At 39.8% G+C, this 19,278-nt stretch overlaps 1 protein-coding gene across 1 annotated transcript; it reads right to left on the bottom strand.

Moving 5' to 3' along the window:
• Positions 1 to 6,846: 6,846 nt before the first annotated feature.
• LOC113124040 (high affinity cGMP-specific 3',5'-cyclic phosphodiesterase 9A) lies at positions 6,847 to 19,184 on the bottom strand. Its single transcript, XM_026296503.1, has 15 exons — positions 19,097 to 19,184; positions 17,149 to 17,310; positions 17,010 to 17,061; positions 15,204 to 15,306; positions 14,978 to 15,120; positions 14,818 to 14,877; positions 13,824 to 14,001; positions 13,362 to 13,484; positions 12,899 to 12,991; positions 12,715 to 12,782; positions 12,507 to 12,609; positions 11,027 to 11,131; positions 10,595 to 10,741; positions 10,402 to 10,524; positions 6,847 to 6,972 (listed from the first exon to the last, which is right to left on the bottom strand). Exons 1-15 carry the CDS (start codon positions 19,182 to 19,184, stop codon positions 6,847 to 6,849), a joined length of 1,674 nt encoding a protein of 557 aa, XP_026152288.1.
• Between the last annotated feature and the right edge of the window lie 94 nt (positions 19,185 to 19,278).

The raw sequence follows: 19,278 nt of genomic DNA, 5'->3' as shown, positions 1-19,278 counted from the left end.
TGTCATTCCCCACTTAAGGCCGAGCATAATGTTTCAAGCCCCACTTCACCCCAAAAAATAACAATGAAACTTATTTCAAACTTAAAATGTTCAAATTTATTCAAAATAACTTCTAAATAAATAATACAGAGTTCAAAATAAAATGAAAGTGCAATTGTGTTATTACTTCGAAGTCGAGTGGTTTATTGACGAGATTGGGGTACGTTGTTTCTAAGTGTCTTTTTAATTTGTTGGGTCTCATGCTGTCTGCTGCCAGCGGTTTAAGACACACAACATACATGGGTCTCTCCTCTGCCCCCACCAGCCCCACTGTGAATCCAAGACCCAGGTTGGCTTCATTGTATTTTCATTTTGGCTGGCTTTTTGCTTGATTTACCTTACTGTCTGTCGTGTTTTTATCTGCTGGCGTGGAGTCACCTGCTCTTTTAGGGGTCCGTGTAACAAATGTATCCATTGTTATGCCCACTAATCATTGCGTCGCTGCGTGAAGGTTTGCTTATTGTTCCGCTGCAATTAAGTGCCGACGTTAAACATTTATTTCCCACACCATGGTTCCTCTTGTTTCCCTCTATTTGTGTTTTTTAATGACACGTTTCTTTGTATGTGGTTGTTTTATTTTGCGTGTATGGTGTTTGTCAGTAAGGAAAATTATGAATTAGGATATACACAAAATTAGACAAATTTACTCCCGTTCACTGCGCCCCACCTGTCACGGCGTCACGCCCCCACAGTTTGAGAATCACTGCATTAACCCCTCATATTAATATACACATCAGTTTGTCATCAGGTTCCATGACTTTGCTCACACATGGCATTTAAACGCATTAATTTTATTAAAAAAAAAAATATATATATATATATATATATGGAGAGAGAGAGAGAGAGAGAGAGAGAGAGAAGAAGGAGGGAAGAAGTACTTTATTAATCCCCAAGGGGAAATTCAATTGTTACAGCAGTTATTCTAATTTAAAGTTATTAAATGTAATATTAAATTATATTAATGTGTCTGTGTGGGTGTGTGCATTATTGTTTATATTGTGGAATTATAGAGTCTTATGGCTGTGGGCACAAAAGACTTCCTGAAGCTCTCAGTCTTGGCTTTAGGAGGAATTAGTCTGTGGCTGAATGAACTTCCCATTCGCCACAGTTCCTCATGAAGTGGGTGGGCAGGATTGTCCAATATGGTTTATTTTGTCCACCATCCTCCTCTCTGCCACAGCCTCCAGACTGTCCAGTTCCAGTCCAACAACAGATTTTGCCTTCCTGATCAACTTGTTTAGTCTGTTGGCCTCACCAGCCTTGATGCCACCTCCCCAGCACACAACTGCAAAGAACAGTGCACTCGCTACTACAGACTGATAGAACATCTTCAGTAGCTTGTTGCACACACCAAAGGAACAAAGTCTCCTGAGGAAGAACTGCTCTGCCCTTTCTTGAAGAGTGCATCTGTATTGTTTGACCAGTCCAGTTTGTTATTAATGTGGAATCCAAGGTATGTAGTTTTGGATTTTGTTTTCCCTTAATAATAAAAACCTTCATTTAAAAACTACATGATGTTTTTACTTGTGTTATCTTTGATTGATATTTAAATTTTGTTTGATGATCTGAAACATTAAAGTGTGACAAACATGCACAAAAATAAGAAATCAGGAAAGAGGCCAACACTTTTTCACACCACTGTACTTCTCGGTAGCAGTGTTACTACGGGCTTGTATGTTGGTACTAGATATATTAAGTTGTGGTCTGATCCACCAAGTGGGGGGAGGGCTGAAGAGCTGTATGCCTCCTTCATATTGGCATAAAGGAGATCAAGAATCTTATTTTCTCGTGTTGCACAGTCCACATACTGTTTGAAGTTGGTCAGAGTTCCCGAAATACTGAAATGGTTAAAATCCCCATTAATTAGTATAAGGGCACTGGGATGTTTTGTCTGGAGACCAGGGACAACTGTGTGGATGATGTCACATGCACTCTGTGCTGCAGCTGATGGACGAATCTAAACAGTCACAACAATGGCGTGTGAAAACTAACGGGGCAGGTAGTATGGCCTCAGTCCAACCACCAACAGCTCAATGTCTGGAGTGCAGATGCAGTCCTTCACTGTTACATGTCCAGGGTTGCACCATTTGGAGTTAACAAAAACAGAGAGACCACCCCCTCTTTTCTTGCTGCTCTGTTTCCCCCCATCCGCTCGCACTAGTGAGAACCCAGGCAGTTCAAGCGAGCTGTCCGTCATATTTTCATGCAGCCATGTCTCAGTGAAGCAAAGCAAGCCACACTCTCTGTACTCTCACTGGCTGCTAGCTAAAGCTGTAAGTTTATCCACTTCGTTGCAGAGTGACCTCACATTCCCCATAATAATTGTTGGGAGAAATGGTTTAAATCTCCTACATTTTTTCTCGATGCTTCACTCCTGCTCTACAGCCCCTCCTACGCCTCCTCATGTCTTGGGGGATTTCAGGTTTTATTCCAAGAAGCAGTCTTGTTCCCTTGAGAGCTAACAGTTGCTCTCTTGTATAGATGCCATTGTCACAGAAACGTATATTTTCTGATGCAGTTTCCATAATCTCCATATGTCTCTCCACAGGAATTAGAAGATCCCAACTCATCCACTTCATCCGTTATCAGAGAGAAAGCATAGATCTTGACTTGGATTAACAGATGATAATTCAGTAAAAAACTTGCAAAAAACAAACAGAGAAGCTGCTGTAACTGGCTGCCACCACCACTAGTATACTAGTATACCACTCATTCAAGGATGGTAACACCTTCCATGAATGCCATCCTCTGCTGCATTGGTGAGACATGCAAGAAACAGCAACATCCACGCCAACCAGAGAAGGAGGAGGCAAAAGAAGAGGCGCCAACTGCATGAAGAGATAAAAAAAACAAGCTTTATGTGCCACAGATGTGGTGTATATATTTGCAAAGGACATGCAACGGTCTCAGTATATTGGCCAACATGCTCATGAGAGGACAAAACTAAAGAACATTAGGGTGACTCTATCTATGGCACTGTCTTTTCAGAGCTACATGAGAAAACTGTAATTGTTTTCATGGTTCAAGCATTAGTTTTGTAATATAGTAATATAGTTTTTTCTGTGTACATTTGGGTTTTTGTTTTCAATAAATAAATGATATTGGTCAGTTTTGACAGGGAACACAAAAGTTGTTATTTTGTGCCAGTTTAGAGTTTAGAAAATTTAACTGGTTTCAAAAAAGTGACATTGGTAAACATTTCAGTGAAGTACTCTGTCATAAATAGTACAATAAGTCTCATCTTAGCCTTTATTACAGTCAAAATAATATCTATATAATGTGTTTTCCCTAAAAAAACGAGTGATATGAATTCAGGTAAATGAGGCCTGCAGGATGCACAGAGCAAATACAAGTTCAAAACGTCTAATGTTCACAAGAGCTGAAGTTGATAAAAAGATCTAATACACTGGGTGATAATATATGTATTATTGTGGATTTATAATGGAATGAAATGATCCCTGGCAAAAGTATGTAAAACTATGAGTGTTAGCTGAAACAAACACAACAGGAGGGTTAATGCTCCCCTTTCAGTCATTTGCTCTCAATATTTCTCATTGTCAGAAAAGAGATTTTTCAGCATCTATAAACAAAAAAGGTCATACAATTGTAAAGCAGTACATAATGCAGATTATGCAGATTCCTGTAAAATATATTATTTTGGAAATTATTAGCTTTACCATTATCCAAAGAATGAAGATACTCATTTAATCTGTTTAACATTTTTATTCATTTGATTATATGCATTTTTGTGAGTTAATGCAAGATGGTACTATACTGAAATGTGATTGTTGATTATGTTAAAAATGAGATTAACTGAAATTTTAACATTATTTGTTTTTATTAAAAGATATCGTTTTTATAAATGTTTCAGTTTTATATGCGGCCAGAATCCCCCCTACAAATTATCTCCACATTTATTGCAAAAATCCCAGAAAGAGTTTTATATAATTTCACTGAAATGCCACTCAAATTGTAATATAAACTCACTTAAACGGAGCTGTACATTACACAGTACACAATAACACTTTTAAGTAGTTTTTCCAATTACATAATAATTATTTTATTTTTCCCATGATGACGAGTCATAATGTCTGCTGTGAAAAAGCCCTATGACTGCCCGGTCAATACTTCACTCTGGAAACTGTAAAACCATTTATGTAATCTGGATCTTTGAATATGGATTTTTACAGCAGGGAGATGACAAATTGACTTCTGTTCACTCTTGTAGAGTCAATACACACTGACTGAACAAGGCTAGGGCCAAAAGATGAGAAAGCCTTTTCTTTAGCCTATGTCTGTGCATACCTGTATGCAGTTCTGTACTGTGTCCCTGTCTGCACTTTGTTATATATCACAGGTTGTTTTTGTGGTGTGTGTCCTTTTTTGTTCTGGCCCTAGGAGCATGGCTGATGTCCATGGGTTGGCTGAAGAGGATCCAGGTGGATGCTGATGGTTGGCGATCATGACCTGGTTAAGCCAGTCATACGAAAACACTCCCCTATAAGACAGGCAGGAAGTGGATGCATGGATGGAGGCGTGTCAGAGGGGCATGGGCAGAGTGCTGCATGTTGCAAATTTGTTTGGGCCCCGTTGTCTCTTTCGGGCCTTTTTACTTGTCTGTAATTGATACGATCCTGCTCTCACGGTGTTGTGAAGTGGAGACCAAGGTAAGACAGGGTACCCTTGAAACTTTCATACAAGTAGGAAGTTGTTTGTTAGACACACTAGGGTAGAGGGTGAGTGCCTTTTCTGTTTTGCATTCACTGCCATTTTGGTAGACAAGGTAGTCAGTTTTTGCTTTAGGATCTCTTTTGTTCATTAGTGGTTTAGCCAAGTGGCAGGTAGACCTGTGTTTTGTTTTGTTACTTTCATTTATTTGGCATCACCCCATTAGTCTCCTACTTCACTCACTGGTGTTTCCTGTTTTGTGGCTAAGTCAGAATAAACCCATTTTGTTTTGATCAACATCTCAGCTGTTCTTGCGTTCTCCCTGGGTTGTTGAGTCGTAACAACTTTAAATGTTCTCACACACAAATGTAGTCCCTATAATATATGCACAGAAAGATTACTCCACATACACAGACTGCTGCTGTCTTCTCTGCTACAATACTGTTGCTGCAGCTGTTAGCTCCCTCTCTGGAGGCAGCATTACATACAGTATGCTACTCAACTTTCAGTCAGCTGGAGCTGCTCTTCTGGTGATAAAAAGGGCTTCATGACTAAAAATAGCACAGTTCTTTATTAAGCTTCGTGAGGAATTGTTGCTCAGCCACAGTGAGCTGTGGAGGCAGATTGGTGATATACTGACAGCTAACAGCTAGTTGTCATGATTCTAAGGCTAAAGGGTCAATTGCTGGTTCTTCTCCTTACACTTCTCAGCTGCACTTCATTAGTTTGGGTTTGTAGTGTTACACAAGAACTTAGAGGCTGCTTGAAATACTAAGTTAATTTTAAGGAGCTCAAGGGTTAAGGCCTTTATGCAGCCAGCGTAGTACTGACCAATTATACTTGACAAAAGTAGAAGCGGCACAGTACTTCTAGCATATTGTTCTCATTCACCGTGACCAAGGGCATATCCACTGGCTACCACTGAAATCTGATTGGCCCCCCTGCCAGAGCTTGAATGTGTGCTCAATTAATTGTGATATTTCTTTTTCTCCAGATGTAAAAATGCTATTTTAAAGTAATTTGATGTTCTTCAAAATCATTTATAATTAACAATTTTTAGCTGTGTCCTAATTCAGGGGCTGCATCCTTCCATGGCTGCATTTGAAGGCCGATTGAGTCACAGTGATGCGACAAGGCTGTCCCATTTAAAAGACTCCTTCAAATGTGTCCTTCTTTTCCAGGAAACGAAGGCTTCATATCTTAAATAAAGGTATCCTTCGCAGCCCAACATAGTGGTCCTAGAGACCAAGAGTCTTTGTGAAAGATGACAAAAAACCAACATAGCGGATACGAGCGGCGAGACGGTGACTGTGAAAATACAATTAACTACCCACATTAAAAACACTTGTAAACTAATGTTAGCTAAAGTTTACACTGTTGACCAAAAGTAACATCTCTAGTGGTGGGCAAGTGAAGCCTCATGAAGCACTGAGGCTTTCCTGACAATTGTGCCGAAAAAGATTCAAAGCTTCGAGACTTCAGTGACGGTGACATCTGGTGGACAACTGAAGCCATAGCAACCTCTAAAAAGCACGAATGAAGCACTGGCACTGTTTCAATCCCATGATAGCAATAAAAGTTCAGACCTCTTGAAATCAAAATGATCCCAAACTTAGAACCTCGCTTATTGGTGGGACTCGCTGTGAAACTTGCCAAAATACTCTCACTCTCACTCTCCAAATCCTGAAGCAGAATGATGCATCTTATATAGCTGGTATGGCACCAAACCACTCAAATCTGTCAAACCTGTCAAGCTGTCATTGCCTCAGAATGCACTGAAACGCCATGAGCCAATGACACACACTGAAAGACTATGAGCCAATGAAAAGCTTTGAAAGATTTTGAAGCAATGAAGCGCGAAGCGAAACAGTCAGTCACGTGACACTGGTGTTTTGATACAAGCTCCGACACAGTGTATCGAATCACTCCGCTTCAGGAAGAGTGACACAAGCTCCGAAGCCTCGGTATCATTTGCCCATCACTAAACGTTACACAATGAGATACATTGCTCACTGACACTGGTGGTGAATTTTCTACCAAAATAATATAAATTAAGAAAAATCAAATTTCTGGCTCCATCATTGGCGATTAATTTAGTTAACACAGCTGTCAAGGTTGCTAGGCGACAGGAGCCGAGCTTCATGACTCAACGGTAGGGGTGGAACAGTCGCAATCAGGAAGTCCTCCGTAGACTAGACCGTCTCGGTCTACGGGGTCTACGAAGACTGCGCCTTTGTAGACCACGTACTTTGAAGGATGCAGCCCCTGAAATGGGACAGAGCCTGCAAGTCAGACTTGTCAAAGTCTGTGAAATATTTAATCCTTCTGTTTGTCACGAACATTCAAATCAACACATTTAGAGATGCATAGTTTCCACTGGACAGGAAGGGAATGAAAAATCTTCATCTGAAAAGAAGCTAAAGCTGTCCGACAAATGTAGAGGAGTTTAATCATTTTGTACAATTTCTGGATGCCACATTGTTAAATGTTTATTGTACATTGTTTACACCTCACATACACCTTTGGCATTGATGTCACATAGGATTTTGATTTTTATTTTGCATATAAATATATAGATGCATATATTTCCAGTTAATAAACGTTAACAATGCCATAGTGTGAAGACTTTCAATTTAGCATTATTTTGTGGACATAAACCATCTTAGGTTACACTTTACCACTTTAAGGTAAATACACTGTCAAGTGTAGTGTAAAATAAAGTGTCAGTCTTATTATTTAGATTTTACCCTACTGGTTATTATTAACCTGTAAAATCAAGGACTGTCGTAGGGCATTTTAAAACATTTCCATGTTAATTCAGTATGCCAACCTTCTACAGTATAGTCTATGCTCCTATCTGGCCCCCAAGAAAAAAATCCTACTGACTGAACTTTTGCAGCACTGTTTTTACATGGAGGGATACTGAACAGGTGTACAAGGCACATGCCCAGGACCCCAAAGGGTCCGGCACCCCTAAGCCAGAAAACTGTGAATGGGCTGTTGACATCTAATACAAACTCAATTAAAAGACTACAAAACAATTACAAAAAGCCGCAAAACAAGAAAAAAGTCACTAAAAAAGGCACAGAATGACTGAACAGAGACAGAAAAAGACCCAATTATCTCATAATCCATGTGCGTGTATACTGTGAATGACAATAATGATAGTCCTATCACAGGACCGACTGGTGACACCTACAGTCCAGAAATCTCTTCTACTCCTTATGACATTTAGTGAGTTAATCCAATAGACAGAGCAGTTTTTAAAATGCATGTGTTTGTGTCTGTCATAGTCAGTTTTTAATGGTTAAAACCCATTGTTCCTGGTATCACTGTTGTTAGTCGCAACAATGTTAGATGGAAAATTTAACTAAAAACTGTACTTAAATGCAGTACTGTCTCAATAATTTTTCTAGCATGAGCAGTGTGTTGTAAAAGACCCAGGTTTTCGGCGTGTTGGGCAGATTAAATGTTCCTGTAAAATACAGAGAAATTATGAGACGGGTGGCTGATGAGGTTTTTTTACAATCACATGTATTTTCAATTTACGGTATAACAACTGTTTCTTCAATATGCACAAGTATACAATAAAATGTCTCCATGTACAGTAGTCATTAACCCTTGTGCACTGTGGGCAAATTCACTACCCTTTCATTATGTTCCGGATGAAAACATCCACTAAAATAAACTGCTGTAAAAATATATCAGATACATATTTTTATCTGATAAATAATTTTTTTTTTAAAACATTTAATAATCTTGATCAGAACGCCTGCAAAAAAGTTGAAAAAATATTTATCTGATATAATTTTACAGCAGTTTACCTTAGTGGACGTTTTCATCCTGAACATAACCAAAGGGTAGTGAATTTGCCCACAGTGTATTATTTACCTATGGCAAATTTCTATCATATTTCCAAAATCTTATGTCAAATTAAGGTTTGTCGCCAAAAATCATTCCATTTGCTGAAATACAGTGAAGGTTATGGCCAAATTAAGAGTGAAAAATGACCCTTGGTAGATGAAAACAGCACGGGGGTTAACATCTCAATCTCTGTGCATTTACTATCATTACATTTTACATTCCACAGTTCAAACAATATGAGTTACCGTGGAATTTCATTGCTTTTAACCAAAATGCCTTTATACTTTTATACTCTCAGCTGGACTGCTTTTTAACATACTCACTTAATAGCATGTTCTCTCCTAGCTTAATGGGTAATGAAATATATGAGCGCCACCCACTTACTCACGACTAGCAATATCAAGAATTATTTTTAATATTTTCCATTTTAACCAATAAAGATACAACCTGCACTCTATTTACTATTTACTACATATTCACATATACACAATGTCAGGACATTATCTGGAGCTTAATTTATCATAAGGGAGCACAAACTAAATGTATGATTAATTTAAAATGGCGCACACAGTCTCGCATTGACTTATTCACATCTTTCCACATTACTCAACTCAATCCAGCATTTACCGACTGATTCAATCATTCACGCCTAACTGTGTTTAACATTAATGTGTTATGACCCATTTGTATAATTTTTACTCAGTTACTAACCTGTAAACTACAGAGAAGCGATGAGACAAGGCGGGTGGGGTTTGTCTTCTCCTCGCTTGGACCCGAGGGCCTCTGACCTCACTATACCGTCTCACGTAGTAATGCGCCACCTACAGGCGTGAGGGTAATTGTAACTTAAAGTTATTTCTAAAGTCAAACTTTCTCATTACAAACAGTACAAAAACATAATGTGAATACACATTATTGTGTCACATTGTTACAGATGTTAACCAACTAGTTTTCAAGATGACAAAAAAAATGAATATGCTGAGTTGTGATAAAATTTAAAACTCTATAATAATAGCTCAGTTTTCCATACATCACCCAATACATCCCTCTGTCTTCAGGGCACAATCCGGGTGAGTTGTTGTATTATACTCTGTACTAAAGTAGGTTGTCAGCACGGTTCAGAGTGCTCATCCTGAGTCTTCCACTGACGTGAGAGCTGTCCTGTCAGTTTAACACCTTCACATCATAACAGCTGGAAAAGTGGACTGAGAACCATAGACATTATGGCAAATAAACCATAGACCATATCACATGCTGATTTGACCCATTTCAAAGATCAAATCCCCTCTAACACATCTAGTATTTATTTAATCACACCCCCCAAAAAAACACAACAGGAACATACAATACAGTAGTTGTTACTACAGGTACAATTTCACCTCAAATGCCCCTTAAGGAAAAGTCAAGGTGAGTGTTAACCACACACTACTCATGCAATGACCAAACCAACTCACAGCATACTAAATTTATTTCTTCCAAAACAAACAACACTGTCACGTTAAAGGCCATTTTGTCTAAACTACCTTGAAATGCATTGTCATGTAAAAAGATTGTCTTAATTATAAAATCTAATTCTGGCATATTTTCTTATGTTGGAAATGTATCCTATTGAAAGAACAGCAACAGGAACAAATATTGGTTCAAAATTAAAAATTTCCCTCTTTGATTTTCTTTTTTTTTCCTTGCCAGCATAACAATTTTTCCTCTTCAGGCTCTGAAAGATAAAACGGCTGTGATCAGTTTTTAAAATGTGTTGTCTTCCACAGGTCAGTGTGCGCCTAGTTACGAGGCTTCAGGCCCAGCATTTGTGCAGCTGTGGGCTGCACCCACAGGCGTTTCCTTGCTCTTGGCTGCATTCTCACTCTGAGCTCGGTTCTGTTTCTCTCTCTCCAGGGCTTTCTCCATCTCTGTGTAGTAGTCCAGAGCCTTTCGTACTGGGTCAATAATGTGTTGCTGCAGAATTAACACAAAATTAATGCATTTTATATCTGAATATTTGTGGGTTTTTTTAAAAAGGAATTACCTCCAGGCAGGGGAAGAGGTTGGCTAGTTCAATGAAGAGTGGCAGTAGGACAAATCTGATGAAGCCTGTTTGGGATGATGGTTTAGTTACTTTGTCACGATCCATGAAGGGGGTGACTGGAAGACCCTCTAGCTTCTCCACATCACTCTGAGGACAGAAGACAGCACATCTGGAATGAATGTTATAGGGCTGCCTTCTGTCACTTCACTGTTGCTCTTAGGTGAGACAGCTTAAACTAAACATATTAGTCCAATACAATACCATGCAGCATCACTTTAAATTGTGTCATACAAAATTAGATCTTGAATTAAGTTAACAAAACTTTTGCCAGCAAATATGTTGCAAAAACTATTACACACAAACAGTAAATACTACTAATATTTTGATGTTGCCACAGTATTAAAAGTCTTAACATACAGTTTAGATCAGCACCTGGTTGTAGAATTCCTGTAAAAGGCAGTCCAGCCAGGGCTCAGCCACCTCCATAGGCCGTGCCTCATTGGATATGTCACTCACTTTGATCAGGATCATCATCAGCTGTGGGCACAAGAAAAAAAAAAACACAAAACATGTTGCTTCATGCATGTGCATAACACAGGTATCCAGACCACCCTTATGTCTGGATGGCCCTGATTCCAACTGCCAAGGCTTTCAAAGGTCAACTAGACAAACACATTTCCTGCTGAAAATGCGTGTGAATGCTGAAATCTGAATGGTCCTGCCCAATAATGCTGAATAATGCTGAAAATTGCTGAAATGCATTGCTGAATAAGCTGAAGGATAAAATGCAATGCTGAAGCATCCTGGAAGCTGAAATGTAAAACTGGAGTTGGCAACGTAACTTGTTTAGCTAAAAAACTGTTGAACATTGCTGAAAAGGGTGGAAAGAGAATGATGATCTGCCAAGCAAGAAAGAAAAAAATAAAATGGCTTTAACTTGCTAAAGAATGAAGTGTTACACTAATTTACAAGAAGACAATGTAGAGAAGGAACTTTGTAGTAGGATAGAAGTGAAGGAACGAAGAACTAAAGGAATTGATTATGAGTTAAAAAAAAGAAAAAGAGCAAAAAAGTGAAATTATATAAATCCTGTATAGAAAGAAAAAATGTGTAGTTTAAAAACCGATAAACATTGATTTAAAATATAAAGGGTAAATGATGTGCAACCAAAGCCAGAATATTTGAAGAAAGGTTTTCTTATACAGAAAGAAGAGAAGGAAGGAAAGACTGAAAACAGGGAAAATGGAAGAAATGAAAACAGCATGAGTAAAGAATAAACTGATATGCATTGATAAAAAGGCTGGAAGAGAAAACTGTGCTGGAAAAGACCAAATATTAGCATTTCTTAGCTTTTATTTTGAAACCACATAATAAAAAAGCTTTTATTTTGAAACGGCAGTATGCTGCAGGAGACTCACATAACCTTGATTAAAGATCAGAACTTTAATTTGGAATATTTGCTATACTTTGCAACACAAAAGTAACTTCCTATAAATAACTGTAGACTTTTATTGTGAAAGTACAAAAATGTCTGGCTGGGAGAAGAACAAAGTTGACATTTAAAATAGCCTCAGTTGGTGCCTGAAGCTGTTTGTCAATAACCAATGTCCATTTTAAGCTCATGTTGCTGTTTCTTGGCTTTTATTCTGAAAGAATGCAATGAAAACTATCTGAGTGTGTCTGTATGTTTATGTGTATGAATGATTGTGTTTGTGTTTATCTGTGTGTCAGTGTATAAAAATGGTTTAAACTATTTAAACTATTTTAACTTTAAAAATGCTTAAACATCATTCACAATAATTAAACAGCCTTGCCAAGCAGGATGTTACCTAAATTCCTTAATAGGTGTGCCCACTGATCACATTTCCACAGTGGCATGCTCTGTTGTGTTTAACATCTGCACTCCTCTTACCACATCTTTGTGGTCCCTGTTGGAAAAGTTGAAAGCAGGCAGGATTGACTTGAACTTGTTGAGAATCTCATTGTGCCTTGTCATGTCAGTGGCTAGAATACATCTGCAATTACGACAGAATACAACGCACATTGTATAATTATGTCATATTATGACTAAATAATGGGAGTAAATGTGCATGCTAAAAGAATTTGAAAGATGATGTTACTTTATTATTCCCTCTCTTATCCGTTTGTATTGATCCATGGGCAGGTTTCTGAAGATGTTACTCTCGGTCTACAAAACACAAATTCATGTTTTTACTTTTACTGTCAAGAGCCTCCATTCTGTCAAGGTTTACTTCGAACTGAAATGGCAGCTGGGATGGTAAACTAACATGTTGTTGTCCTTACCATCTCAAGGATTTCAAACGCTACAGCACAGTGATGGTTCTCCAGTGGGGAGATATCATTGTAGCGAAGAGCAAGCTCAGTCCGAGCATTTATCTGAAAGGATGATCAGAGATTATTTTATTGGAGTTTCTGATTAGCATTAAGTAGAGTTGATGTTGAAGCAGTTAGCAGAAATAGCATTTCAATGAATGGTGAATGCCCTGTGATGGACTGGAGACCTGTCCAGGGTGTGAAAGGCAGTTTCACCCACAGCGAGCTGGGATATGCTCCAGCAGATCCCTGTGACCCTAAATATTAACAAGCGGGTAGAGATAATGGATGGATGGATGAATGGTGACTGCTTTCAAACAGTAATAGAAAGAAAAAAATACTGCCTGGCTTTCCCTTTAGTGCTAAATTTTCATTTTTTATTGTGCATCTGCAAGGAAACTGTCTGGATACACAAAGACAGTATTTCATATACCTGATAGGCATTGTTGTATCCTGTGTGGTCGAGGTCGTGGCAGACTGCCGAGGTCAGCATGATAAGCAGGTCAATGCTGTCCATCTTACTCCTCAGATCAGTCAGCCAGATCAAACCATACATCTGTTCAGAGATCAACAAACAGGGCTGTACAGAATGGGATGTTCTGTTGCATTTTGGAACAAGAAGTGTTCCATCAACTCTTATTAAAATAATTGATAAACAAAATAATTTAATAGACTTTTTTGTCCAGGCCATAAACACTACACATTATTTATGTTGGTGTAGGTAACTAAAGCAACCAGTGTGCTGAAACCTTACAGGGTGCAAAGTCTGACTGTCTCTCTACCCCTGACCTTCATCAGCAACTGCACAGATTCATAATTAAACACACAACTGTGCTTTTTGTGGTTTTCCCTGACGGAATTTCATTTTAACACACACACAGATGCACACACTTACCATCTGGGTAACACAGAAGCAGTGTTTGAAATTGTGGAATGGGATATTATTGTATCTTCGGTAGACTTCGAACAGGAACTGCTGCAGTACATCAGACTCAATACTGAAGGTGGCTATGAAATCTAAATCTGTATACATGACCTGCAGGAGCACCATAATCTCTGCGTCCTCCCACTGCCTATATAGATACACACAAAATACACAACATCATGGGAAGGTACTTGGAAATGGGAAGGGTGTGTGGCTTCAGTTAGATTCCTGCATGGTGTTTAACGTGGAGCAAAACTCTCCTCAACTGCCTACTAGTGCTTATATCTTGGAAAGACACACTGTAAAGCTGACAGTCTGAGAATGGGATGTTTCGTTCAGCACGGTCAGTCTTTCTGTTTCGTCTTTAAAATGACTGGACAATAAAAAACTAAATGTGTGTTCAATTTTTTTCTCACTCACAATAGCAAAAATATAGAATAATGCTAGCCATAATTTTCATTATACTCCTGTGGCCACTAAGCCACGAGAAAAGAAAAGTCTATTTTATCAGGGTTTCAAAAGAATCATTTACTATGATTATGTGATGCCCCAAGCTTCAGTTCTTGTTTTGTAGCCTGTGCTCATATATGTCCACCTCCAGCATTGTGGGTTTGCTTTAAAAGCTTTTGGACAAATGAAATGACCAAGCCCCCAATGAATACAGCCCACCCGAAGCTCACTTCAAACATGGTGTGCTGAGTAGGGCTTTTTTGAAGACCATCTTTTGATTTGTGAGTCCTCTGCAGGCCTATTCATATTGAGATTAGGGTGTTGATCAGAAGAAAAGGCTGAGAGCTCCTATTCACAAATGCATCAGAGGTGCTCGTTGGGCACGACTGTCATTAGCTGACTGGTCTGCCACTGCCTGCACGCTGAAGAATCAGATGCACTGATTTGTGATCATACAGGTGCACACATACATCCATCTCCACAGCTAAACTCCTGCCATTTAAATCCAACTCACCAGTTATCAAAGGTTGGGGTCTTTAAATACTGCCGCACTTCTTCTGATACCTCCAGAGAGCTGGAAAGGTGACAGCAGGCATGATAACTAGATATTCAAGAATGAAAGATATGAAGAACAGAAATTCTATACTTTGAATGAGTTTTGTGTGTGAACTTGCCTCATTTGGAGGAACTTTTCCCGTACATGCTCACACTCCTCCCTGGTTTGATGCAGTGTTCTCTTGTGGTAGAATGGGGAGGGCTTATGTGTTCCCTCCGACAGGTCTTTAAACAATCCGAGCCAGCTCAGATGCTCCACGCTCTGGGAAAGAATGTGAATAAAGACCAATTATCTCTGCCTTGGAGGGTTGAGAATCACAGAGAAGCTTTATGCTGTAGCCATACCTCTAGTTTCTCCCGGAATGAATCCACCTGTTTCTTCATCTCATACACAATTGCAGGAGTCTCAGCGGCCTCGATCAGGATTTTCTTCTCCAGGCCCTGCAATCTGTGGTCACATACCATCAGTGATGTGCTCAGTCATTAGATATTCATCTATACCTCCGGATTGTGCTGTAGTAGCAATCTGGCCTTCATGTTCCAATATACTGTATATATATAACCTCTACCTTGTGATCTGTGACTTCTTGCAGAATAAACTGATTTATTACTGACTTTTTCACATTTAATATTACATATTTCTTTACAAATCTTCTTCTTTTCCCTGCTCCCTTCAGGGGTCTCCACAGCGAATCATCTGCCTCCATTTAACCCTATCCTCTGTATCCTCACCCACACCAACTATCCTCATGTCCTCCTTCACTACAACCAAGAACCTCCTCTTTGGTCTTCCTCTAGGCCTCCTTCCTGGCAGCTCTAATCTCAGCATCCTTTTACCAATGTATTCACTGTCCCTCCTCTGAACATGTCCAAACCATCTCAATCTGGCTTCTTTGGCTTTTTCTCCAAAACATCTAACATGAGCTGTCCCTCTGATGTCCTCATTCCTGATCCTATCCATCCTCATCACTCCCAGAGACAACCTCAACATCTTCAGCTCTGCTACCTCCAGCTCTGCCTCCTGTCTTCCTGCACCATTCGAACATACTTCTCTGCCACTCCAGACTTCCTCATACAAAACCACAGCTCCTCTCTTGGCACCCTGTCATACGCTTTTTCCAAATCTACAAAGACACAATGCAGCTCCTTCTGGCCTTCTCTGTACTTCTCCATCAGCATTCTCAAAGCAAATATTGCATCTGTGTGCTGCTCACAAATGCTCACTTCTGACCTCAGCCTAGCCTCCACTACTTTTTTCCATAACTTCATTGTGTGACTCATCAGCTTTGTTCCTCTGTAGTTTCCACAACTCTGCACGTCTCCCTTGTTCTTAAAGATGGGCACCAGTACACTTCTCCTCCATTCCTCAGGCATGCCTTCCTCACTTCATCCTTACTGATCTTTGCTACTTCCTGCTCCACAACAGTCACCTCTTCTACTCTGTGCTCTCTAACATTTTCCTCATTCATCAACTCTTCAAAGTATTCCTTCCATCTTTCCATCACACTTGTGGCACCTGTCAACACATTTCCATCCCTGTCCTTAATCACCCTAACCTGCTGCACATCCTTCCCATCTCTGTCTCTCTGCCTCACCTGTACAGATCCACCTCTCCCTCCTTGGTGTCCAACCTATCATACAAATCCTCATACACCCTTTGTTTGGCCTTTGCCACCTCGACCTTCACCTTACGCTGCATCTCCCTGTACTCCTGTCTGTTCTCTTCTGTCCTCTCAGTGTCCCACTTCTTCTTAGCTAACCTTTTCACACTCCTGAACTTCCTCATTCCACCACCAAGTCTCCTTATCTACTTTCCTCTTTCCAGATGACACACCAAGTACGCTCCTACCTGTCTCCCTGATCACTTTAGCTGTAGCTGTCCAGTTGTCTGGAAGAACCTCCTGACCTCCCAGAGACTGTTTCAGCTCCTCCCTGAAAGCCACACAACACTCTTCCTTTTTCAACTTCCACCACTTGGTCCTCTGCTCTGCCCTTGTCCTCTTCATCTTCCTCACCACCAGTCATCCTACACACCACCATCCTATGCTGTCTGGCTACACTCTCCCCAACCACTACTTTGCAGTAACTGACATTTTTCTTTACAAATATCAATGAATATATCCGGTTACTCTGATTTCCCACCTTGCTTACCTTTTCTCCATGGAAGCAAGGTCAAATCCTAGTGCACCAGCAAGCTCTGCACCTGAAATGACAAGAAAAGACGCAGACAGTCAATAGTTTTAACATAAACCTGAGCACTGCCACTCCTCTGATGCTAAGTTATAGATACCTAACGGCTCACTATTGCAGTCGGCTGCCACCACCTCTAACTTGTAATAGGAGTTTGGGCTGTTGGGCTCCAGATTCGGGGAGATGTTGATGATGTTGCCTTTGGGATTGTATAGCTTCAGGATGTCATGGGGTCCTGCCTCAGCTGCAGTACGGAACAGATCTGAAAGGGACAGCTCTGCATTAATTTCCCACTACGTCCTCTGAAATAATTCTACACAATATTTATAGCTCAAACATCAATGTGCAAGAAAAACTATGTGGTTAGGATTAGAAAAAGAGGAAGAGGAAAAGCTAGTAAATCTTAGTTTAGCTTAGTTTATACTAACTAAATACTAACTACTTTAGCTTCTTTTTAGATGAAGATTTTTCATTCCCTTCCTGTTCATTGGAAATTATGCATCTATAAATGTGTTGATTTGAATGTTTGTGACAAACAGAAGGATTAAATAGTCCTCTTTATGTGTGAAAATAATCCTACATATCATATATATATATATATATATATATATAAACTACAATACCCTCCTGGACTAGCTGGAAATACATTGTGTTTTCTGAGCTGGTGAAAAGTTGACTTTTTAGAACTACAAGGTTTACAGAACAGAAACACTACAAGTATATGATAATCTTATACAATCTGATACATTACTGTAGATTAAACTAGCTAACAGAATATGAAGTAGGTAAAATGCAGTAAATGCAACACACCCATTCATACAGCAGCAATAATAATCCAAAAACATCATATACAATATGTTTGTGAAGGTTCTCAGTCATTCAGGTGGACGGTCTAGTCTAGACTGAGACGGTCTAGTCTACAGAGGATTTCCTGATTTCGACTGTTCCCGCCCCTACCGTTGAGTGACGAAGCTCAGCTCCTGTCGCCCTAGCAACCTTCACAGCTGTGTTAACGAAATTAATCTCCAATGATGGAGCCCGAAATTTTGCAGGCAGCGGGGCCAATCAGAGTTTAGGGGTAGCCAGTGCCACCCCCGTGGTGCTCCTCGAGAGAGCTGAGCAGCTGAGGTAGCTCGGGCATCTATTCTGGATGCCCCCTGGATACATCCTTGGAGGGGTGTTCAGGGCATGTCCCACCCTGGGAAGACCCAGGACATGCTGGAGGGATTATGTCTCTTGGCTGGTTTGGGAACGCCTTAGTGTCATCTGGGAAAACTGGAGGAAGTGACCAGGGAGAAGGAAGTCTGGGCATTCCTGCTTAGGCCACTGCCCCGCGATATCCCCCGGATAAAGTGGAAGAAAATGGATGGATGGATGAAAAAATGATTGCACAGAAACTGGACCAAATTTAGTCAGATTTTTTTCACAACCCTTTCATAATATCTTATTGGGTTATTAAAATGTGCATCTGCAGTATTACCAACTGGCAACCTAATGTACTATCTGCCTTGTCACTGCTATAAATATAAAACTGTAGTAATGTAGTGTTAATGACTTATTAAAAGCAACACAGCCATTAGTTATTTACAGTATGAACTCTATAAAATGTGACTTCATATGTGAAACCAGTGCTGGAGAAAGCCTCGACCTGATGTGATGAGTGAGGAGCTGTCAGTGGCAGCTGTATCACTGCCTGCAGCTCAGACATAACATGTACACAGTTCTTTTATCTGCGTGTCTCATGATCTATGAATCCAATCTGTTAGAACCTGTCACTGAATTGGTCTCTGTTAATGAAATTTAAATGATTACTCTGTGTGAAATGCTCATCATAAGAGATCAGATACATTTTGCATCTTTCGGTTAGTAACACTGAAGAAGTTTGGCAGACGTCCATGAAATTTATTTTAGTTCATATCACAGAAGCAGATGTGAATTCTTGAACACTATAGTTGCGCATGTGAATATGTATGGATAGGTTCACTCCGCACACATGTTTTAGAATCCTTTTCTAAGAATGAGAGCATTCAATAGTAAGACAGTCCTACCTTTGACATCCTGGGTAGGGCAATCCAGAGGGAACTCAGCCTGCTCTGGTCTTCCATTCACTGTGAAGTAGATGATCTTTGTTGCCATGTCATGAATTGAGAGCCACAGACGTTGCTGTGTGCACTGCTGATCTGTGTCTAATGCCTCTCCCACCTCCTTATTTTATTGGTAAACACTCCAC

This window comes from Mastacembelus armatus, chromosome 21 (assembly GCF_900324485.2).
Source record: "Mastacembelus armatus chromosome 21, fMasArm1.2, whole genome shotgun sequence".
In the NCBI taxonomy this organism is placed as follows: Eukaryota; Metazoa; Chordata; class Actinopteri; order Synbranchiformes; family Mastacembelidae; genus Mastacembelus; species Mastacembelus armatus.
This window is presented reverse-complemented; position numbering and strand designations above follow the sequence as displayed.